At 38.9% G+C, this 25,680-nt stretch overlaps 1 protein-coding gene across 1 annotated transcript in view; it reads left to right on the top strand.

Moving 5' to 3' along the window:
- The window catches only part of LOC119721417 (serine/threonine-protein phosphatase 6 regulatory ankyrin repeat subunit B-like), a 71,829-nt gene that overhangs the window by 30,757 nt on the left and 15,392 nt on the right, over positions 1-25,680 (top strand). The window contains 17 exon segments of the mRNA XM_038191496.1: positions 234-347; positions 2,067-2,270; positions 4,909-5,010; positions 10,200-10,400; positions 13,384-13,482; positions 14,174-14,275; positions 15,039-15,140; positions 15,450-15,548; positions 16,791-16,919; positions 17,564-17,692; positions 18,648-18,764; positions 19,397-19,495; positions 20,025-20,225; positions 20,557-20,655; positions 23,229-23,330; positions 24,246-24,350; positions 24,978-25,079. Coding sequence (XP_038047424.1) covers positions 234-347; positions 2,067-2,270; positions 4,909-5,010; positions 10,200-10,400; positions 13,384-13,482; positions 14,174-14,275; positions 15,039-15,140; positions 15,450-15,548; positions 16,791-16,919; positions 17,564-17,692; positions 18,648-18,764; positions 19,397-19,495; positions 20,025-20,225; positions 20,557-20,655; positions 23,229-23,330; positions 24,246-24,350; positions 24,978-25,079 — 2,106 coding nt within the window.

Raw genomic sequence — 25,680 nt, 5'->3', positions numbered from 1 at the left:
GGCAAATTCTTCCCAATAGTTGACAGTTTTTTACCCAATTCAACCCAATATAAAGTAATTTCATACCAATGCTGGGTAAATTACATTGCCCAACAGTGTTTTATCCAACCTTTTTACAGTGAGAATTGGTGCTTAAATATTGTGTTTGAATATTGTAACACTTAGTGTTTAACATTTTCTTTTATCTTGAAAGTCAAAATTTCTATATTTTCCTCAATTTTTCTTTGCACTAGCCTGCAAATCAGCTTCCCATCCACATGGCCTCAGCAAGGACCAGTGGTGGTTTACTGCAAGTGCAGCAGCTGCTCAAGACGTCGGGAAAGGATGCCAGGCTAGCGAAAGATGCGGTAAGCTTTAATGAAAAGTGTTGATGAATTTAACCTAATAATGTGTTTCAATGAGTGATCAAATGCGTTGTAACCACATTCAAGAGAAACAAAACATGGAAAAGGACTCTACATGTACATTACACATACATTGTAAATTCAACCTAAATCAAGCCAGCCTACCTTAGTACAAACAATCTAATGAGATTTTCGCCACTCTTCCAATCCCAAATTCGATTTTTTTTTTTTTTTTAAAGTACATGTAGACCTTTGTAGACAACTGACATCATTTATTTAAGAATCAGTAAGAATTAACCACTGCACTGGATTATTAAGAAGTTTTTCTGTTGTGAGTTTCTCGATCGTACTTTTCTGTCAGTTTCTAACAATTATATTCTGTCGATAATCTACTAAGAAAACGTGTCCGATCTGTATTATAAAGGCTGACATATTAAAACTTGCGTGATAGAACTTCTTCATATAGCTACATATACTACTAAAGTACCTAGATAAAAAAATATATATACAGTGGAAAAAAATAAATATTTCCGAGTTGCCTATAAATGAAAAGTTACTTGTAACATCTCAACATTCAGATTGTCTCATTCATTGTGAGTTGTTTTTCCACATGCTCGGTGAAGCCCAAATTTTTTTTTTTTTAAATTTAAATATCGCTCAGTTGGACTTCTTAAATTTATACATATTAATCATGAGGCTGGTTGTTCCTGATGACTTAGAACTGTAATAATATGAGATTCCCACATGTAGTCATGGAAAATCCTGACAATGATCCTGGAATTTAAAGCTGTCATGGAAATTCATGGGAAATTCGTGGAATTACACGTTATTTTACAAGGAGTCATGGCAGCAAGATGATATTTGGAGGGAAAAGCCATGGAAAAGTCATGGAATCCTGCACAAACCCGTTTGCATTCCCGTTTTACTATACCTGTACTTCCTCTTTGTGCATGTACATGCTCTATACTTGCTCGTTCAATGTACCATTGTGATACTCAAATTTGTGGTGCACAATAGCCTTGCGTGCCAATCTGGAAGGCTTAGAGGGAGAGGTGTCCCTTGCCTCCAGAGCAATAGGCTCCCAAGATGCCAAAACAGCGTAGGTACGGTATCTATCACAGAAAACCCCAATTTTGTCCTGGAAATGTAATGGAAAAGTCATAGAATTTCATTTCAACATTTCTGTGGGAACCCTGTTAAAGGAAAGTAGCTCTTACGACTTGTGACTCATTTTGTGACTCAAGCTGGAAGGCTGAGAGGGAGAGGTGTCCCTTGCCTCCAGAGCAATAGGCTCCCAAGATGCCCAAACTGCGTAGGAATTAGTCATAGAAAACCCCAATTTTGTCCTGGAAAAGTCATGGAAAAGTCATGGAATTTCATTTCAACATTTCTGTGGGGAACCTGTTATCCCTAACAGAACTCAACCCATCAAACCCCAATGGCATGTTTTGTTGGAATCTGTCAGGATGGGTACAGTACCCCTAAACTGACAGTCCTTTACATTGGGTGGGGCACACCTCCAGAATCAAAGTCAAAAATATGTGTCTGTACAGTTTCCCATATGGTGTTGGAATTTGCAAGGAGGGGAATGGTTCCTAGTAAATCATGCTAGGGAGTTAGGGCTAAAGGCAAGTACATGTAGCTCTTGCGACTTGTGACTCATTTTGTTGAGATGGGCAAACATTTTTCATTTTTTTTTTTTTTTTTTTGGTGTCTTGACAGAATGGTTGCATTCCCCTCTTCCTTGCGGTCGAGTCGGGCAACATCTCAGTGGCCCGGGAGCTACTCACTCACCAGCGTGAGGAGCAACTCAAGGTGGTGAGGTCAGATACGGGGGATTCCCCGCTCCACGCAGCCTGTCGACGCAAGGAGCCGGATCTCATCAAGCTACTGGTGGAGTGTGGGGCTAGCGTCAACCTTCAAAATGTAAGGATATTTCCCGATTATTAGGACCATCTGCATTAAAACTTCCCTTTCGAAATTACCAATGCATCTTCACTGTCAGATTCTCCGCCGTCACTGCAACAGCTACTTTGAGTCAGAAAGAAATCGTCGTCTGAACTGTCAATGTTGACGGAAGGAGCCTACACACAAAATGACTTGGCCGTACGGGAGTGGCGATACACATGCTAAACACGCCACAATGCTTGATTACGTATAAGAGCCTCGAAAAACTCCCTAGTAAATTACCCCACTGGCCAGAATCGACACGAGACATGCAAGTCTTTTCATCTCCACTCACGTGGCTGTTAATGACAATACTTCTTTTGACACAATGGTTTAAGTCGGAGAATACAATCGCAAGTATGGATTCTTAATTTACGAATTCACTCGGCATTTCGTGCCTCGTTAATTCTTAAATTACGAATCCACACTTTCTTGCGTATTCTCCTATAAAACAAAAGCATTCTTTTGTGGGTTTTTTTTGGCGTTTGCAAACCTCTGAAAAAAAGGTTTTAATTTTGGGCGCAAATAGATAGGCCTTGCAAGCAGACTGGCTCACAGTCCATAGATTATTGTGGTATGAGAACCAATCTACCACGTGAGAACAAAATTCGGGCGATTCACAATGCAGTGCGCCACCAAGAGTTTGCCATGGAGAGTTCATTTTTCAAGTTTACGGTCGACAAAACATGGCCCATTTGAACGAGTGTCAGTAGAAAACTTGTGCTAATTTGTTATAGATTGGGGCATAGCGCTCTGCCGCTTTACAAAAATAACTCCATATTGATAAAAAGAAAAGAAAAGGGCAAACATATATTCGAATCATATTTTTCCAACTTTCTGGCCGGAAAAACTAACAATTTCAAATGTCCCGTGCTGCGAATTTGTCGACCATCTCCCACAATGCACTGGGAAAAATTAACTGTCCGTGGCAAACTCTTGGTGGCGCACTGCATTGTGAATCGCCCGAATTATTGTTGGGTCGCTGGTACACATGTAATTAGACATTTGTAACATTTATTAAACGTGGGCCAATTTTCTCGATCAGTGTCACATTCAAAGGTGAATAACTTTTGTATTTTCAGAAAAATAGCAATATACATGTAGAAAAGGATTTTTTTCAGGGAGAAACACAAAATAGTATGGGGAATGCATCTTTAAAGGTCTTTTAATTAGGTGCCGTGTCCATATTGATTGACCCTGGACTACCCTGTCCAGTTGACGTTTTTTCAATGATCGGTTTGACGTTGTCACAGAGTGTGAGAAGTCTCACACTAGACAGCACACCACGTGGCAGCGTTAATGAGTTAGGCTGACAGGTGTTATTGCCGTCCCATTAATTGATTTTTTTTTAAAACAGCGATGTACTGGTAGATGAGACCTCCCTTGACGTCTTTTTTTTGTGTCAGTTATTTAATTTTGAAGTCAAAACAAAACAAAATAAAAGGCCTTGTTGTCATCCTCGTTATTGATTTAACCCGTACCCTAAAGGCTCTTTTTGCTAGGAACCATCTCTAATCCACAAAAGCCCTCCAAAAGTTTGACTTTTTTTTTTCAAATACTGCCGCCAATTTACCAAATTTAGTTAGTCCACAGTTTGTTTGCATTCGGTTTAAATACACATCCGTGAACGGGTGCAGCAAGCCAGCTAGTCTGGTTCCTGGCATGACAATTCCCTGATGTCTATAATTTGCTCCATTTCGTCTGAAATCCACTTAGAGTCAGAAAACAAACTATAAGAAAGTTCAGCATTTTTTTTCTTGGTTTTCCAGCAAAAAAAACCAAAAAGGGTCAGTGTAACAATATTTGACATAAATACTAACCCCCCAATTTATCTATTTCTGAATATGACAAATTGTTGATTGATCATGTCAGTCATTCCAGTCTGCAGACATAATGGCTAGGCGTCAACCTTTGTGGAAGGCTAAACATTTAAATATTTAAAGGGAATGTACATCGTTGGCTTTTGCTGTAATTTTCAGAAATGAAGTATTTGAGGGGTTAGTATAATACATCAAATATTGTTTAACTGACTTGTTTGAAGTTTTGTGTTCGAAAATGCTGGAAACACCAAGAAAAACAAAAATGTTTAGGTAGTCTGGTTCCTTGACTCCACTAAAGATCAAATGGATCAATTTATAGATGCCGGAAAATTGTAAGGTAAGGGAACCAGTCTAGCTGGCCTGCACCTGTTCATGAACATGTAACCAATAGCAAACAAAATTTGGACTGAAAAAAAATGGTAAATTTGGAGCAGAAGTTGAAAAATAGTTAGGTTTTTCCAACGGTGGTCGACCGACCACCATTGGAAATGTATGCAAAAATACCATTTTCTTGAAAATGTCAGCACACCAGGTGCCATAATTTTACAGGATGCTTTAGACTGTCATTTACCAACATCCTGTAAGGCATTTCGTAAAAACTTGGTAGTTTTATTTTTCGATGTTTGCAAATGTTGTATATATTCCCTTTAAACAGTTCTTTACAAATTTGCTGTTACATTTCCAAAATTAAACGCAAAGTCACATCCTTCCCCCAAACACTCCCTGTTTCTAATTGTTAACTCTAAAAGTAACTCTAAATCTGCATTTTTTTCTCATCGTTATTTCCCCCATTTTAGGATGAAGGGCACACCCCACTTCACATCGCTGCTTGGGTCGGAGACGAAACCACCTTGAAATATTTCTACCTGGCTAAGGCTGACGCCAACATACTGGACAAGGTATGTCTTCAAAACCTTGTCCGACTCTGTGGACAAATCCGGGAACGTGAACACTGTATACATTCATGAGGCCCCCCATCAATGGAGGAACCACATTGTGCATGCTATTGTACATGTACAAAGCAACTGCCCGTGAAGGATTATCTAAACAGTACCTAGCACAATGCTTTCGCCATTGGAGGGGGCTTCGTCGCAGAATTTACAGCATGCCCGGATTGGTTTTTGGGTTAAGTCAAATCTTCATTCCAACTCACTCTTCGGGGCTAAGTTGTTAGTGATTGATGGATATATTTAACACTTCAGAATTAACTTCTAGAACCCATGTGGTAATGAATTCAAGAATTAATTTTTTAAATATTAAAAAAGTTATAGAACTAATGTAATTCATTTGTTTTAGAGCATAATTTTGTTCTGCTGAAAGCTTGCTTCAGCCCAATGCCCAGTTCAACATGTTCAAGACCAAAGTTCTAGAGGAAGGGGCCCAATTCATACTCTTTACTGAAATCAAATTTTGAGTTTTAATATTTAAAAACAAGGATCAGCCAAAGAATTTTTTTTTAACTTTTGGCACATTAACCCCACCAATACGTACCTGAATCCATCAAAATCACACACCCCTGTTATTGATTATTTTGACGGATTCAGGATACCTCCATATTGAAAACAGGGATTTTGATGGATTTCAGGATTGTAAGCCTAGCGATACTGCAGGATTTTGATGGATTTAGGACACCTCCATACTGAGCAGTCACCAACATCAACATTTTGTGCACGACACAATAGGTGGATTTTGGCGGATTCAGGATGCTTTCTAGTAAAAGTGCTCAAGGGGTTAGGGTTAAGGAAATACATTGTAACTATTAAAGAGGTGGTGGAATGCTCGAAGACATTTCCGTCATTTTTCGGGTATATGTAGCCTAAGGTGTGATGAAATAAAAACGACCATTGTGTCTGTCATGAAATGAGTACAAAAGGTACTTTTGAGAGCTGTTTTTTCAGGTCCTGTTTTGACCCGAACGTGCAATTTGTGTAAAAGTCGTCGTTGGGGGCAGCAAACAAAACATAGTAAATTGTGACGTAATAAACAGGACTCGTTTATTCTTCACGATTTACTATGTTTTGTTTGCTGCCCCCAACGACGACTTTTACACAAATTGCACGTTCGGGTCGAAACAGGACCTGAAAAACAGCTCTCAAAAGTACCTTTTGTACTCATTTCATGACAGGCACAATAGTCGTTTTTATTTTATCACACCTTAGGCTAAATATACCCGAAAAATGACGGAAATGTGTTCAAGCATTCCACAACCTCTTTAAATTGTGGTTCACAAATTAGGCCCAAATCTGGTGCTACACAAAAAAAGTGTCTGCTTCAATTAAATCGAATGCCAACTGTTGTAAGATCCATCCACTCTACATACTGTATACAGTTATTTTCCCAACGGAAAATTCAACCATACTATACTCTGGAGTTTACACTTACAATGTACATTGTAAATACTATCCCAGAAGAATTTTTCCAAAGTCTAGACATTTTAGCCCACATGCCTGCCCAGAAACGTAACCCGCAACGTACGGAATTAAGTTACAAAAAACTGTGAATTGAAACCCATTTTGTAAAAAAAGAAAAGAAAAGCCACACACAATGGTTTTGAAACATCAGATGGAGCAGGATGATGATTTTATTTGTTTACACGATTCCAGTCATTTCACCATGGAAACGGAACCGAAAGTCATTCATAAAACATTACTCAGATATCAGTGTATGTTGTACATTGTACCGCAAAGTGGTATTTATCCTGTTGCCGTACACGTTGCCACGGTAACTGCTTTATCTCTGTCCATTCCCAAAACGATTACCGGAGGAGGTACATTGTAAAACCTTATGATTGATTTTACTGCCAAAGCTGGCAAACTGTACATGTACATGTACCGTACATTTATGTACGTGTATGTGGGTTTTCGGTACATGTACAGCCTGTCTAAAAAAAAATGGTACAATCGAAAACGATTTTTTTTTTTTTAATATTAAATCTCAACATAAGTAAGTCATTTTGAGCATCACATTAAAGAAAAAAGACCAGGCTTTCCAATACTTTTTGTTTCATCTCATTTGCTTTTGTCAATTCAGAGATAACTCCAGTTTACTGCGGAACACAAAAATCGAGTTTGTTTCTTTTGCCAAGTTGCAATCTTTTGTGAGCTTCAAGACAGCATGGCACAGTACTCGAAACAACTCTGCCCATGCATAAAAGTGGCACAAAATCGATTTTGGTGTATCGCTTTAAATTGATTATATCTCTGAATTGACAAAAGCAAATAAGATCAAACAAACACTATTGGAAAGCCCAGTCTTTGTTCTTTAATATTATGCCAAGTAAGAATGACTTATTTTGAAATTTCATATTTAACCAATTTTTTTTCTGATTGTACCATTTTTTTGAGACTGTATGTTGAAAGAGGGGTTTACATACCGGTACATTTCAAGCTACGGCCTTTTTCAAAAGCTTGTAGACTTTATCTGCAGGGTGAGTAAAAAAAAATGCAACCCAAATGGCAGGACCAATTTTTGAGTGAAGTTTTGCCTGTAGCACTTTCAAAATCTCAGATATGAAAGGCCAATTAATGAGCTTCCTTGTAGTATAAGAATTATTCAAATCAATCAGGTACTTTTCAAGTTACCAAATTTTTAACACAAACATCGTTTTAAAGTTCTGTCTACAGATCACACAAAAAGTAAGTGTTCTTTCAGCAAAACGAAAACAAATTCTCATAGGGATGCATGTGACTTGTTTTCGTTTTGCTGAAAGAACACTTATCTTTTTTATGGTCCGTGGACAGAACTTTAAAACGGTGTTTGTGTTCAAAATGCGGTAAGTTGAAAAGTACATGAGTGATTTGAATGATTCTAAAAAAACTTATTAATTTGGCTTTCACATCCTAGATTTTGAAAGTGTTTCAGGCAAAACTTCATTCAAAAATTGGTCCTGGCATTTTGGGCTGCGTTTTTTATTTTTTTTTTACTCACCTTGTATAGCTTAACAATCAGACAGTTTCAGGCATTTTTGAATAAGTTAGTATTTGATTAATAGAAGTTGGATTTGATTGAATATTGAAACATTGAAATTGAGGTTAACAAGATTATGAATATCATGAACATGTACCGGTATTGTTGATGTACCCTAACGTGACGCAGCACTGGACGTGGCGCACTTTGATTTTTTGCCTCTAGTGCCTTCCTAGAGCAAAAGTTTTACCTCGACTTTCACAGTAAGTGAAATCTCACCAAGCTTTAACCATTCCCGCTCATAAATCTTGAGTTTACGTATCGTTACCCGCTACAAAGTTCCAGAGAAATTCTATTTTGGCAGAGTTGTAATGACTCGAGTCAATGACTCGACTCGAGTCTGACTCGAGTCCCATTTTTTGGTGACTCGACTCGACTCGAGTCCCTAAGGGCAAAAGACTCGACTCGACTCAAGTCACTGCGAGCAAATGACTCGACTCGACTCGAGTCCCTCATCAGAATGACTTGACTCGACTCGAGGAAGGCTAATAAGACTCGAGTCCCAAAATTAAAAGCAAAACTTTGCGAAAAATATTTGCAATGACTTACGCCGGTGCCGGTTTTTGTTCACGTCACGTTAGAATGTTCACGAATATTGTATACATATACATACGTGGTTTGATCAGTGTCCCCGTTAGTTGAATGGCGATCAGCTGGCACCCCCTTTTCATTTTCATAAAGAGTCAAATGTGGTGTCGCCACATGTAGTAGCCTGAATGTAAAATTTAAAAAGCCAAAAAATTACTTTCTCTGTGTATTTATTGTATAGTGTTCAAATATTTGTGACTCGAATTGACTCGAGCTAAATACGTCACTCGACTCGACTCGACTTGACTCGACTCGACTTGACTCGACTCGACTCGACTCGACTCGACTCGACTCGACTACACTCTGTGACTCGACTCGACCTTCTTCACCTAATGACTCGACTCGGCTTCGAGTCACTTCTTTAAAATGACTCGACTCGACTCGAGTCATAAAAATCAGTGACTCGTTACAACTCTGTATTCTGGAGTGATTTTCGGATTTGGATTATTACTACGAAGTGCACAATGGACCCTTTAAAAAGCACCCCAGTAATAAAGAAAACAATTTTCTGACAAACTTGTAGTGGGGTATGTGAGTGGATATAATGTTGATTTATCAGAATTGATCCACTTTGAAGAAATTACTAAATGTTAACGTGGGATTTTCCGAGATTGGTTCAAGTGTGCCACGTTAGGGAACACTCGACCGAATTTGCCCAATTTCCGGAAGCCACTGTTTTTTATCATTTCGGACTGAATTTCATGACACTGAAATTGTTCATAAATGCTCAACAGCAAGCATTTTTAAGGTACATGTAACAGTATATAACTGAATGAATTAAAAAAAATTCAACAGAGAGGTTTAACACTGCATGATGAAAGTCGAGGGAAATTCAAAGTGAACCACATTAAGGAGACTCCACTAGTGTATGTATTGATATACATGTACATGGTTGTTAGAGGAGTTGACCTAGCAGATATTTACCAGATTTTTAAGATTCAAATGAGGGCTAATCCTCACAGAAGTTCTCAAGTCATGCATGTAAAGTAGCTGTCCACAAAAATATGGCAATTGACAAGCAACAAACCCACTCAACATATTTATGTTATACAAATCGTTTCACACCATGGACGTTTTTTGTCATCTTTTTAAGACGGCTCATTTCAAGTATTCTAATATGCTATTCAGATATTGGGCGGATGATCCAATAGTCAGGCTATTTTCATCACAGACTTACAAAATAGAGATTTGTAGTGATTACTTTAACAATCTAAGGATGATATTAAATCAGTGTGAAAAAATCTTGCTAACCCATTAAATGGTATTACATTGTACTACATTGTGTTACATTGTGTTCCCAGAAGAATCCATAAAACCATCTATGTTTGGGTGTTACATTGAGGAAACAGGAGGGTGGCGTCGGGCACGCAGTGACTAAAGGGTTAAATTGATGTTTAGTTATGAACTTGCAATTATTTAAATCTTTCCCTCCATTTCATTTTAATATTTGCTTTAGCTGAGCTAGTTTAAGTTTACGAATTATTAACTCACATTTCTTAACCCCGCCCCCTACCCTCCCCCATTTCCATGACAGCTGGATCGGTCGCCGGTCCACATCGCTGCCGAGAATGGCCACACCTCTATCGTGGAGTTACTCGTCGACAAGTTCAAGGCTAACGTGTCAGCGAGAACCAAGGACGGAAGTACGCTGATGCACGTTGCCTCACAATGTGGCCACCCAGAGACCGCCCTGATGTTCCTCAAAAAGGGAGTGCCTCTTCACATGCCAAATAAGGTAATTGGTCTCCCCCCCCCCCATTAAACATGTGGCTGTGTTCTTAGGCAAGACACTTTACTGCAATTGTTGTTATAACCAAGAGACTGCGCTGATGTTCGTAGAAGAAGATACCACACACCTAAACTGGGACCAAAGATGCTGGAGGACAATAAAAGTCCTGATTTCGCCGACAATAAAACTTCCCCACAACGCAGTCACTGCAAACACACATAACGGTACATGTTTTTTTTAAGAAAACCTTTGTTTCCTACCTTTGTTTTTCTCTTTTTCTATTAAAATCTCAAACTCCATAGTGTTTTTCCTTCTGGAACATCTACATGTAAATTTCAATAAGACAGACATTTGAGGTCGGTTGTCCATATTATTACTTTCTGTTTGTTCCTTTATCCCACAAGAAACATTGCATACCGGTACATGTATGCATTGTGTATGTACATCTCAAGTCCTTAGGCAGGACACTTTACTTCAATGTACATGTAAATGTACATGTGCATGTAAATGTACATTATTCCAATGCACAGATGCAGCAGTTTGTGCACACTTATACGAAAACGTGTTGACGAAGAATGAATTTTTGTAGGCCATGGCCTGATGTGATTAGCCCTCGTTGTGGCTTTATTAGCAGCCCATTGTGATACTGACAAATTGACAGTAGCTCATTGGAGATTAATACAACCACTCAATTATCTCTTTCCACCTGAAAAGCAGGCATCAATTGTGCATGATATTAATTACGGTTTCCATGACGACAGGTCATAATATTTCAGGAGGTAATGATCGGCTTATAATTTTTTTGTCAATTCTTTTTTTTTTGTTCAATTGTGTTCCCTTTGTAAAGAATTGCCAGATAAATGAACATCACAACGTAATTTGTTTCCTTAAAAACCTGAATTATTGAAAGAAGATTTATACATCCGCCAGGCGACAGCAAAGGAATTAAATTGGTGTGTGTTGCATCCATTACGAATTAAATGATCAAATATTTAAGAGTTGCATCTCCCATTTCAAAGATCTACCGGAAAGCCAGATCGCTTTCTCTTCAAACTGTAGTTTGTCTCAAAGTCATCAATATTTTGCAACTGGAAGCTTCAAACTTGCTCTTAAAAGGGGTTAATTGCAAATATCATTCATGTATAGACAAATCCGGCGGCAGTCATTCTCTGCAGTGGCGCAAAGCTTGCGCGAGTCGCGCTCAGGTCGTACACAGGCACTCTGGGCACATGCGCGTGAGCGTGACACCACCACAGTAAAAGCTTCTCATTCTGGTCACCGGATTCCACTGTACATGTACATAATTATATTCATTTTCTCTGGGTTTTTTTTAATTTTTTTAAATATTTTTTTACCAATTTATTATTGCTATGTGGGTTTAATATTTTTAATACAAAGCTTTGTTGCCCTCTTCCAGCTGTTCAACTTTTTCGTCTCTTAACAAATTTTCAATTTGTAAATTTTGTTTGAATGGAAAAACAATTTTGTTTCTATTTTGGACATCTTCAACCCTCTGAAAATACAATTTTTGGGGGGTCGGTTTTGCACCCATAATGCACAAAAAATATACAATTGAATTATTGTTGGGTCCCAAATAATCCACCATTTTTAAGGTAATTTTTTGTAACTAAACATGGGTGGATATTTATTTTGTTTGATGTCTCATTCAAAGCCGATTAACGTTTTTTAGTTCCTAGAAAAATGTCAATTTAAAAACAACACCTTTTGGGGGTGAAACTCAAAAATAGCATGGGGAGAGTATGTACTCATGTACACTGTATGTAACGACGTCCTTGAACCGTTAATACAGCGTGGGCCCAAAATAGTGCAACATTCAGAAAACAAACAATTAAAACTGTGTTGTTTTTTTCAGTGAAATTAAATATTACATTTAAGCCTGACTACAAGTATTTCTCAATCCACTCCTTTTTACCCCATTCCATTTGGGTCGCTAGATCCAGAAATACCATCAATTAAATGAAAGGGTGTACATTTTACTTGGGCCACTCTCACCTGTGATGTCACTAACTTCAATGCCTACTCAGTGCTTAACCCAGATTCAGCATGTCGAGGTGAGAGTGGCCCAAGTAAAATGTACGCCCTTTCACTTAATTGATTGTATTATTGGATCTAGGGACCCAAATGGAATGGGGTAAAAAGGAGTGGATTGAGAAATAATCAGGCTTGAATGTAATATATAATTTCATTGAAGAAAAAAAACATTCAAGAGAAGATACAACAAAAAACGAAATGATCAAATTATCACAAAATACCTTACTGGATTGTTAGGGAACGCTGGTCATCTTTAGTGGGGTCAGGGAACCAGACTACAAGAACGTGATAGGTTTTCTAAGTATTTTTCAGCATCTACAAGCCCAAAACGTGAAACAAGTCATTTTAACAATATTTTGCTACAACACACTACAGTGTTTCCCCTGCCCATTCAAACGTGAGGAGGCCCACCTCGCTACTTTCAGTGACCACCTTGATCAATTTTTGCCAATATCACCACCTCACTGGGAACATTTGCAATAAAGGAAATACTAATCAAAAAAATTTTCATTTGGTGTAATTTATGAGCCTTTTCCTTGATCTCTATGTATCAAGAACTCACAATTTGGATGGGTAGATGGAATCATCGCGCATTTTTGTGAGCGCTGCATTCTTTTCAGTTGCAGACTGCGTACATTTTGTTTCAATCATCAATTTGAATTTTTACCACCTCGCTCAGTTCATTAGCCAGGGGAAACACTGACACACTAATCCTCCAAATCCATTTATTTCTGAAAATTGCAGCGAAATAAATATTGTAGATTCCCTTTAAACACTTTTCATTATTTGTTTCCTGCATGTTGCGCTTTTTCTTCTTTTTTTGGCACACTTTGTTTGTGCCGAAGACGTCCTTGAACCGTTAATATGAGCAGTAATTATCGTGTATTGTCTGTGAATTACAATGTAATGAGCCGTTATTGTGTCTGTTAATTGCCAGGCTGGTGCAGTGTGTCTCCATGCAGCAGCGAAGCGTGGTCACGTGGCTGTAGTCAAGTCATTACTGCAGAAGGGAGCACTGGTCGACGCCAAGACAAAGGTATGGATATTTATCCGAGGTCTCTTTTCTAGTATTGTCTTTAATAGGTTTAAGTTATATTTTTTTTAATGGCTGAATCTCCCATGATTTAATTTTGGATGTTGGAGATTGCTTCAAATATATAGAAATCTTCAAAAATAATGCAGTGTTTACCACAATTAAAGTATAAATAAACATGTTTACAATGTATTTTTTTTGTATACATTCCTTGTATTTGTGTCCTATTTAACCTAATTTTCAATTTTCTTTTTGCCATTTTTAAGGGCATTTTGGTGCCTTTTTGGTTTTTATGCTAATGCAGTTTCCACATTCATGAGCAAAAGTTGCACCAAAATTTGAATTTTGGATACTTTGCTGTCGTAAATTTTCTTGTCTTTGATGAATCGTCGTTGTTTTAGCGCATGACAGTAGGCCAATGATTAGAGTTTTCTCACAAATGTTTTCAATAACCAAATTTTGGGTTCACACTTTGATTTGAAAACTCCTAAACGGAACAGTGTTTTCCGTGCTCATTTTGTCAGGAAAAGCATGGATTTTTTTTTTATAAGATGAACTAAAAAGGGATGTAAAGTAGTTTTCATGCAAAAAAGAGGAGATAATTGCACAAAATATGTTCCAAAATAAAAGTTATGTCATTGGCCTTTAATATGACTAATCTTGAAACCTTTTTCATGTGTGTTTTTTCTTGCAGGATAACTACACAGCGTTACACATAGCAGTACAGCATTGCAAACCCCTGGTTGTACAGACATTACTGGGTCACGGTGCCCAGGTCCAACTCAAAGGAGGCAAGGTCAGTTGTGTGTTAGCTTCATTTATCTTTAGTTCATTGGTTGCGGTACCCACTGCTGTGTTGAATTAGTATCGGTGCTAGATGTTGCATGGTTTGATACACGATAACCCACCGCCACAATAACCCGCTGGCGCGAGAGGGCGCTATCACGACCAACCAATATCACCCAAGGACTTGTCAGTAGCAACGTCTTGGGTATCTACTGAAATCTCCCCCGGAAAAATGGGGGAAACTAGTGGGCATGCCCGACTTGTGCAGGCAATTACGGTACATTTTCAGTTCCACAGATACTACTCCTAACAAAAGAGCTGACAAGTGAAGTTGCACAAAGGTCTTGCTGCATCTTTTATTGTACTTTAAGAAATTTGAGAGTTTGCTTCGGAACTACTATGAATTTTTTGAATTGCGCACTGCATATATTAGGCCAAACAGGTGTGCGCACGCATTACACAGCCAATACGAATTGGCCTAGAGGTTGCTTCTGACAATGGGGGATGTTGGTTGGTCGTGATAGCGCCCTCTCGCTGCAGCGGGTTATCTTTCTGCAGCTGTTTCAGATTTCATTGAAGTTGCACTTACATGCATTGACTGTTTGTGCATTGGTCATACACGTATCAGCAGGCAACTCGCAATGGGTACATTTCACTCAAGTTTGTGTGAATGTACATATTGAGCCTGCTTATCAGAAACCTTGGGTATTAAAAGCAGTGGGTACGAGCCAACTCTACACATTCATGATGTATCATTTCTCCCTTTTTTGTAGGCTGAGGAAACGCCCCTTCACATTGCAGCTCGTATCAAGGAAGGGGAGAAAGTGGCGGAGATGCTGCTCAAGAGTGGAGCTGATGTCAATGCAGCCATGGGGGTAAGGACTTGGAAAAGTCTTTGATGTACAGGGTGGTAAAAAAAAACATTGACACTTTTTCAGACGCATGATTTCTTGGATTTGGGGAGACATGTTAAAATTGTTGCAAGGTATTCCTACACTACTGCATCTTTGTGGTATGTGGTGAAAACGGCGCTGAAAATAAAGCCCAGATTATGAAATGGCGATGGTTCATGCATTTAAGAGAAGTAGAATGTTGCACAAAATATTTTCCTCAGAAGAATTCACTTCATGTGCCCTGTAAATCATTTGTTGTCTAGTGACTTTTTATTTATTTTTTTACTCCAGAACGGTGAGACGGCCATGCACACTGCAGCTAGACACGGTCACTTGTTGATGATGCAGGCATTGCTAGAAGAAGGAGGGGATCCTGTATGCCAATCAAAGGTAACAAATACAAATCTTACACAACGTACGCGAGTTATCAAGTCCTCAGAAGTCAATCTCAAGTTAGTCATAAGTCTTGCAGTCGCAAGTGACGGGCTGTTCGAAGGCAGTGCACATAGTTTGACAATTGTCACCCTTTACTTGCAACAGTACCTGTGATGGACTTGTGATTTGAGGTACATTTGTATGATGGGCTTGTGAATCGACTTGTGATTTGACTTGTTATTAACTTGTGATTTGACTTGTGATTTAATTTTATGATTTAACTTGTGATTTGACTTGTGATTGACTCATGATTTGACTTGTGATTTGACTTATGATTTGACTTGTGATTTGACTTGTTACAGACTTGTGATTGACTTGTTATCTGACTTGTGATGGATTTGTGATAGACATGTGATTGACTGTGATTTGAATTCTAATTTTACTTGTGATGGGCTTGTAACTTGACTTGTGATTGACTTATGATCTGACTTATGATTTGACTTGTTATGGACTTGTGATAAACATGTGATTAACTGTGATTTGATTCTAATTTGACTTGCGATGGGCTTGTAACTTGAGTTGTGATTGACTTATGATTTGACTTGTGATGGACTTGTGATTTGACTTGTGATTGGAACATACATAGAGTTTTTCCTCAGTAAAAATCCTCTTTTCGAAATCCTCTTGTCTAAGTTGTTCTCCAAAAGTCCAACAGAGTCACACTATTGAATTGTATTTTGGTGAAAAAGGAACATCATTGGATACAACTTCAAAGTTATTAAAAATCAAGCTTAATAAACCAATTTGGTATTTCAACTGCGCATGCGCACAATGATATGGGTCTCAGGCGCCTGAATGCGCATGGAGACGGGCGCACGACGCTCGCATGTAAATTGACCTATCGCGGTAGAATCGCATTAGAATCGCGTCAACGCCGCTTGTGAAATATTGTCCAATTACATGATATAAAAATGGACGCGGAACGCACAAAATCTGAGACAAACAAAACTTAGTGTACAAAAACTCCATAGGGTTGTCTAAGGGGCGTGGATAACTCGCAAATGGCGATAGGTCAATTATAAGCAGAATGGGCGCCCACGTAACACCGCGTATCATCACGTCAGCGATTTTCCAAATTATCTTTGACATAGACTACTTCATCGATATACCGAACTGGCCTATTGTTAGGAGACATGTTGCGTATTTGAAAGAAATATTTAGAATAATTTGAGGTTTTCTGTCTTTTTTTTATACCAGTCTGGTGAGAATCCTCTTCACATCGCTGTCCGGCGTTCGCATTATCCCATCGTCAAGGAGATCATACAATTCCTGCACAATGAAATGTCACGTCTGGACGCCGTCATGGCAGTCAATGAGCAAAGCATGGTGAGTACAAGAACCAAGTCTGCTGCCCCCAATTGACTCCATGCAGGAAGTGGCAGGCAAGATTTCAGTGACATCAGTGTACATTACCTGAATGGCAGGCAAGATTTCAATGACATCAGTGTACACTTCCTAAATTTATTGTTATACAGGGTGTCCCAAAACAAAATTTGTGCAAGCAGATATCCTTTAATTTCTCAAAAAGTGCTTAACATGAGTATTTCATCTGGATGGAGCATATTAATTATACTCTTGTGTATCAGTGAAAATGCCTTGGAAATCCGTTCATGCAAACCAGAGATCTAACAGATTATAAAAAGGCTATGGGTTTTTCACCCATTCCAATGGGATGGGATTTACACAGTTAACTTTATTTACATCAGAGGGAAAAGGCCAATGACAATCTGATGCACTGATATCACTAACTGTGAAATCCCATCGAAATGGGTGAAATACCCATAGCTTTTTTACAATCTGTTAGATCTCTGGTTTTTATATACACAAGAGTATAATTAATATGTTCCATCAAGATGACATACTCATGCTAAACAGAGAAATTAAAGGATATCTGCTTGCACAACTTTTTGGGGGGACACCCTGTAGTCATTCGATTTCTGAAACCTTGTCCATCTTTTTCTATCTTTCAGGAAGGGGAAACGCCACTTCACTATGCAGCTGAAATCACTAAACAGATGATCCACTACTCTGGGGAGGACACCGACATTATGGAGCTATTACTGAAGTATGATGCAGATATCAACCTCATAACCAAACTGGTACGTATCGCAAATCAAATTAGGTTTTGCCCTTCACCGACGTATTATCACTGTATACTCAGTGTGTTACCTCCCGAGTGAAAGTTGGAAAAAAATCACTCGGGTGGGACTCGAACCCGCGACCTCCTGCTTTCTAGTGCAGATGTCTTACCACTCAACCACCGCGCTAACGGGATCGGTTGGCTGGTTTGAATCTGATGTACGTGGGTTTCGAGTCCCACCCGAGTGATTTTTTCCAACTTTCACTCGGAAGGTAACACACTGAGTATACAGTGTCTATACGTCGGTGAAGGGCAAAACCTAATTGGATTTACATCACCCCGTTTAAAAAAAATACAGTGTAATAATCTTGGCCTGAAACTGCCCCTTTCTTACTTTATGACTGTGTTGATATGCATTTTTTTGCAAAATCTGTTGCCAACCTCAGCTTAAATTCATATCCTTGCGGTAGCCCATACAGAATGGCTCTCAATGTTTACAAACAAATGTTTACAAACAAATGTTTACAAACAAAAGAAAGGTCTATAAAGATGCGTTCCCCATGCTATTTTTTGAGTTTCACCTTGAAAGATAGAAAAAACAATTCCTATTTTCCTAGAAATAAATATATAAGTTATCCACTTTCGAATGAGACATCGACCTTAAAAAAATCTGCCCATGTTTAGTTTTGAATTATATAACTTTACAGTTTCAAATTATTGGCTGTCAGACAACAATTCCATTCCTGCGGGGTGGGCTGGTTCCCACCCCACAATCAGCATCGATAATGTACGGACTGGGAGCCAGTCTGCTTGCAAAGTGGATCTGTTTGCGCCTTAAACAAAAAACATTTTTTAGAGGGGTGCAGATGTGTTGAAATTTTTGTTAAATAGAAAACAATTTAATTTTCTGAAGGTCACGGGGAACAAGACTTTAATATGAAATATAATTCAATGTTCTGTGCACGTCCATTCAGACCCAAGAGTCCTCGCTTCACTACTGCGCTAGAGCCGGCAATAACGACATCATGATTAAAATGGTGAACCACCTCGGACCTAACAGGACACAGCTGGCGGTCAACAGGCAGAGCAAGGTAATCATGGCAACCTACCTACCTAGGATCACATAATAATTCAGGCATGCAGCATTTCCTCAGATCAGTAGATTTCCTCTTTTTTCACTTCACGCTATACCAATAAAAATTGAAAAGCACTGTATAACGTCTTGTAAAGCATGGAATTTCCTCTTTTTGTGTATTTTCCCAGTTGCAAGCTTGATAATTGGTCATCATTCTAATAGTCAAATCATACTTAATTACAAAAGTGAGCAGTAAGGCAAATTTAGTTTTACTTCCTAGAAGTATTAACGCTAAACATTGAACACAATTCAACTCCCGAGTTTCGCCATGAATGTTGTAAATGCAAAAATGCAAAATTTGATTTGTATTCATTTAACGTATAAAACAGCCTCGATGCTTACCTTATAATAATAATTATAAATGTTAGGGGTGACCTTGTATTCATCCAATCATTTGTGTCTATTTTCAATAGTTAGTGTTTCTTATTTGTTCAAATAGCCACAGGATATAACACAACTGGTTGTGCGTCCAACCCTATCCTCCAGTATTTGACCAAGTGTTCTGTAATTTCAAAGCTTGAGCAATTTGGACAGTTTTTGTAAACGTTATTAATTACATTTTTGGGGGGGTTTTGTTTTGTTTACTAGAATGGCTGGTCCCCACTCTTGGTCGCCAGTGAAGAAGGCCATGTTGACATTGTCAAACTTCTCCTGCAAAACAACGCCAGAGTTGATGTTTTCGACGAGGTTTGTATATGATGGTCCTGAAAAAAATGAAACCTTGTTATTATTATTTCTGGTAATGAAACCAAGATCCCATAAAAGCATCCGTGGCTTTGTAGCTTGCAAGTCTGAAGAAGCCTGATGAGAGACAAGAACTCTGAGGCTTCCGTTGGCGAGAAGATGTCATGTGATTCCCATGAATTAGTGCAACCAATATATCGGGCCAATGTTTGATGATGATACCATGTTGTATTCCTCAGAACCAAACAACACAAAATATTTCAATATCTGGTATATCAAGTCCATCACAAAGCTAATGCTGGTACCTATTTATATGCCTGGGTGGAAAGAGGCAAGTTGGGGTAAAGTGGCTTGCCCAAGGACACAACGTACAGCCAGCAGTGGGATTCAGACCCCCTAATTATGAATCACAAACTCTAAGCACTAGACCTGATGTTTTGCTGTTTCTGCCACTGAGAGGTGGTAGAGTTCATTTCAGAGTTTTTTTATTTGTTTGTTGGTTTGTTTGTTTGTTTGTCGTCACATCTAACAGCACGGCAAAGCAGCGCTCCACCTGGCCGCGGAGAACGGACACAAGGAAAATGCAGACATCCTACTGTGGCATAAAGCCTTCGTCAACGCCAAGTCCAAGCTGGGCGTCACGCCGCTGCACCTAGGAGCACAGAACGGTCACAACGAGCTGGTCAAGTTGCTGATTGGTACTCACAATGCTACCATCGATGCCCTCTCACTGGTAAGTCCATTCTGAACTCTTTAAAGGCGGCTTATACGCGAGAGCAAAAACAAATGCGAATTTGTGATGTCGGGTCTAGTTTTCATGCTTTGAAGCTTGAACGTTTCAACTCTGGTGAAGTTTGCAACGAACATCTCCTAACGTCAAATATGCTTCATTTCTAGGCATAGAAGACACTGAACTTTCTAAAGGCCGTTCATACACTGCATGAGAGCAAACACAAATGTGAATTTGTGACGTGTCAAGTTTTCATGCTTTGAAGTTTGAATGTTTCAACTCTGGTGACTTTCACAACGAACATCTCCTAACATCAAATATGCTTCATTTCTAGGCAAAGAAGACACCACTTCACATGGCGGCCCAGTGCGGTCAACTCCAAGTCTGTGAGACCATGCTGAAATTGAAGGCAGACTCCAACGCTACTGACATGGTAAGTTGGACAAGCCTGACAGAAATTTATCCAAAATGCAAATAAATCTTGCTCATCATCATTTCATCATTCTATTTCACCGGCTTCTTGTCATCATTCACTCTATTGCAGATGTCATTCGTATAAAATTTCATTTTTGAAAAGTTCATATTTTGAACATTTGTTTGTGACTTATTTGACTCACTAGACCCTGTACTGCCCTAAACCACCCTGCATATTACTCCCTGTACCGCCAGAAGCCACCAAACATCATAGACAATGTAATACAATGTAATACAATGTAACACAATTTGATACAATGTGATACAATGTAATACAATGTAACACATTTGATACAATGTGATACAATGTAATACAATGTAGTACAATGCAGTACAGGTGCTAATGGGCCAAAAATCTACAGCAAACATGTTTCGTTTTAGCCAAATATCCATTCATGCTCATTGTAAAAGTAACTATGAATTTTTGACCTCACCACAAATACATGTACACGTTTTTTTCGCTAAGTATGAACGGAACTTACATCGAAATCTGACCAAACTGTTATCATTTGTATCTGATATAAAATTTGCACAAGAAAAGTAAGCTTTCATTGTTTTCAAAAATTGTTTTAATTAATTCTTTACCTTTTTGCTGCTCATTATTGCAGTGTACTTTTTTTGTTTTGCTTTTGTATAAGCTGAAATGTGCATTTACATCTAATATTAAAGTTGTGTTTTTCGTGCTCTTCAACAAATTCATTTTCAATCTCTGAATAATTTTTCAAATTGTATGTTTTATTCCAACCAAAATAACTCATTTTTTCCCGTCCTTTTTGACGTCTGCAATCCTCTGTGAAAATAAAAGAGTTTTTTATTTTTGGCGCAAGCAGATCCAATTCGCGTACAGACTGCCTCCGGGTCCACACATTATCGATACTGATTGTGGGGCGGGAACCAGCCTACCTACAAGAACGAAAGTATTGTCTTGCAGCCAATAATTCAAAATGTATAAAGTAATAATTCAATAACTAAACTTGGGTTGATTTTTTTCGGTCGATATCTCATTCAAAAGTGAATGGCGTTTGTTGTTTGAAAAACAGCAATTAAGAAAAGGAATCTATTTTGGGGGGATGAAACCCAAAGATAGCACGGGAATCCATCTTTAACCCTAACCGAACTCAACCCATCAACAGCAGGTTTTGTTAAAATCTGTTGGGATAGGTACAGTACCCCCAAACAGATGGTCTTTTACAGTGGATTTGGCATACCTCCAGAAACTAAGTCCAACAGTGTGTGTGTACAATTTCCCATGTGGGTGTTGGAATTTGCCAGAATGGGTACGGTTCCTAGTAAATTATGCTGGGGAGTTAGGGTTAAAGTTATGGGACAAACACAGCCTGTTTTCGTTTTATTTTAATACATGTTTCTCGTTAAATTCACTCATCATATATGAATCTTTTTCCATCATCTATGAATCTTTCATCCATATTCATCTATTATTTGTTAACTAGATGAGAATTGACAACGTAAGTAACCATGACAACCACTCATCCTCATTTCATATTTTTCTGTCTTCCTGATTCTGCTTGATAAATCTGTTTCATTTTCCTCTTTCTTTTTTGCTTCTTTGAAGTGCTCCTGGTTGAATTCCTATTATGTTAAATGATACAGAATGCTTGAATGCCCAGCATGGCATGACATTAACTGTGTATATTTTATTATTTTTTTGTCAGGAATTTTAATAGGAATTTGGGAACAATTTTATTATTAAAACTCCAGTTTTCCGTATCCTGTCTTCGTTGTCCCGGATTGCCTTTTCCCCTAATTTGCAAGATTTTTAGTGTTGTTAGCATTGTGACCTTCGGACATGATTCCAAGCCACATTGCGCATTCGAGATTGTGGCTGCTGACTTTCTGCTCCATTCAGAAGTACCCCCCTCACCGGCAAAGAAAGTACAATTGGGAGTGACCGACTGACGCTATCTTGCCTGACAGCAATTTTGCCTCGACGCGCGGCTGTACCACTGCGTGTACTTAGTACAAATCCCCTGGTGTACGTGCGTCACACACAAGGAACGGTGCGCGTCAACCAGCTAAATGTCCCGCCCATGGGACGTCGTTGCTAGATAAAAGGGTGCCCTCTTTCGTTGGCGCATGGAGCCCATAGCACCCCTTGAACAAAGACATTGACAAAATTGGGGAACTGCCAACATGGAGGCTGGATAGCTCAGTTGGTACAGCACCGGAACGGCAATCCGCAGGTTGCACGTTCAGATCCAACTCTGGTCAATTCCTCTTTTCAACCTAAGATTAATTGTCATTGTAATTCTTGTAGTTATGAATGAATGAAAAGTCCTTTGATTATTTATCCCTGAGCCTTGTGACATGTGGAATGGATTTTTGTGACAGACCTTTGTAGAATGAACGATACCAGTACCCATTTAACAAACGTGTCTCATGTCTGTTAACAAACTTGCTTGAGATTGTGAAACTTCCAGTTTTCTGTCCAGTGTAATACCATTGCCTCGTTCCAAGATTTGAAGAATCTCTGTGTTATCTAAAGTACAATTTTTGTTTGTTATTTTGCCACAGCATGGGCAGACCCCGTTGCATCTGGCAGCCAAGAACGACCATGCGGACATCGTCAAGTTGTTTCTCAAGCACAAACCGGAGCTAGTCACCATGGCCAACTCGGTAAGTTGAAGCGAACCAGAGGTTGCGTTGCACTTACGCGAATAATGCTAACATTCGGCAAACATGTCAACAATTGCGCAAACTGACTGTTTGCCAACAATGTTGGCAAACATTAGTTGTTCGCTATGTTTTCCAAAATGGCCGATACACCCAATGAACATAATGATTATGTCAGGGCTGAAATTTTTCCGTTTCCAACATCCCAAGTAAATTCACAGATTACTGGAGAAAAAAAAAATTTCGCTTCCAATCACAGTAAATTTTCAAGGATTTTATAAGCTGCTATCGAATCAGTGACACTTGTAGCATTGACAAACGTGGCGCCGCAATTTTCGCAACAAATTTTTGAGGACATTATCGTTACATTTGGGGTTGACAGGGCCTAGCTAACAAATGCAAACACGTCTGCGTGACTGGAACTCATGCCTCTTCTCATTTTAGGTTTTGCCCTGTATCACTGTAATTTTATAAGTATTGTATTAATCCTACCTGAGAGCTTACAAAAATGTATTAAGTTGTACGGGTGGGACTCGAACCCTAGACTTTCTGCTTACGAGTGCAGACGTATTAGCTACTTCATGGGTACTGCAATCTTTATTACCAAAAAGATACCAAACCCCCCCCCCCCTTAAAATGGCAATATGAAGATAACAAAATAAAGTTAAATGGAACACAAAAGTACATTCAAAGGATTACTTTTTGTTTAAAATCCAAGCCTCCACTACTTAAAGAACTACACCAGCAACAGTCCGGCGGTCTCCTGATAACGAACAGAGCGAACTGTTCAAAACGTCGAGTTATAACAACTGGTTCTTCTCAGAACCACACAACTCAAAAGAGATATTATTCACATGGTGTTACCGCAAACTTTCCGTTCATTGCCATCTTTATATTTTTGGTTTTTTACATCTATAGGATGGATCCACATGCGGGCACATCGCTGCATCCAAGGGTAGCGTCGCTGTCATCAAGGAACTGTTAAGATTCAACAAAATAGGAGTCTGCACGACCAAAAACAAGGTAAGACCTGAAATGCACTCAATCATCAATTTGTACAAAGGGTTCATGAAATGATTTTGCACTGGAACATATATGTAGCAAATAGCCATTCCTCTGAAATGTATCAAATTATGAGAAATCCCTTTTTGGTAAAAAAAAAAAATGTGCAAAGTGCACTTTTTCAAACTTTTAAAATGTGTCATGCTTTTCCTGACAACTGAGGGCGCTGTTTCTGTGAAGTCACTTTAGGAACACCCTCTTCAGATAAGGGTTTTTCTCTTCAAGTTCCTATTGACTAAGCATGCAGATTTACGTTTGAGGACGACAAAGAATCTGTTGTTCTCTCTTTGTGTATCTGTCCTCGGGATGTATGTAACACAAGAGCGCAGATGCAATGTGTCCCTCCCACTTCAGCTTTCAAAAGTGGTCAGATAGCGCCATCTATTGTGTGTGCACAGAGTCCATTTCAACTGAGAAGCTATTCTGAATGACGCTCCAACACAAGATAGTTTCAAAACTTGGCTCTGTTTAGAATTTAGTTTCAAATCAATCATTCTATGTCACACCTCGATTCCTCTAGTCTCGTAAAAAGAACTATACTCCATTGGCACTGCTAACTGATCTGACTTCTTATTGGTTGCCTTGTAGACCAATGACTCGACAGCATTGCATCTGGCGGCTGCCGGGGGTCACAGAGAGGTGGTGTCTGTCCTGATTGATAACGGAGCCTCACCAACTGAGGAGAACGCTGTAAGTATATTTGTAATAATATTACCTCTGATTGTCTTGCTGATATAATAGGGCCTCACCAACTGAGGAAAATGCTGTACCATGTGATATTTGTAATACTGTTGCCCCTGATTGTCATGCTTGTATTTAATGGTTCCTAACCAACTGAGGAGAACGCTGTAAGTACCATGTGATATTTGTAATAATATTACCTCTGATTGTCATGCTGATATAATAGGGCCTCACCAACTGAGGAAAATGCTGTACCATGTGATATTTGTCATACTATTGCCCCAGATTGTCATGCTTGTATTTAATGGTTCCTAACCAACTGAGGAGAACGCTGTAAGTACCATGTGATATTTGTAATATTATTACCCCAGATTTTCATGTTTTTTTTTCATGTTTATATAATGGCGCCTCACCAAGTGAGGAGAATGCTTTTAAGTACCATGTAATGTTCACTACATACATGTATATGTTGAAATAAACGGCCCTTTTCCTTGTTTTCCTGGCGCCATTGGACACAAAACATTGAACAGGTCAGTGGAACGATGTCTGCTATAAATTCTTACTATACCTCATACATATTCACGACCGAGAGCTGAATTCTCACTGGTCC

The sequence above is a fragment of the Patiria miniata genome, unplaced genomic scaffold (genome assembly GCF_015706575.1).
Source record: "Patiria miniata isolate m_02_andy unplaced genomic scaffold, ASM1570657v1 HiC_scaffold_13, whole genome shotgun sequence".
Classification (NCBI taxonomy): domain Eukaryota; kingdom Metazoa; phylum Echinodermata; class Asteroidea; order Valvatida; family Asterinidae; genus Patiria; species Patiria miniata.
This window is presented reverse-complemented; position numbering and strand designations above follow the sequence as displayed.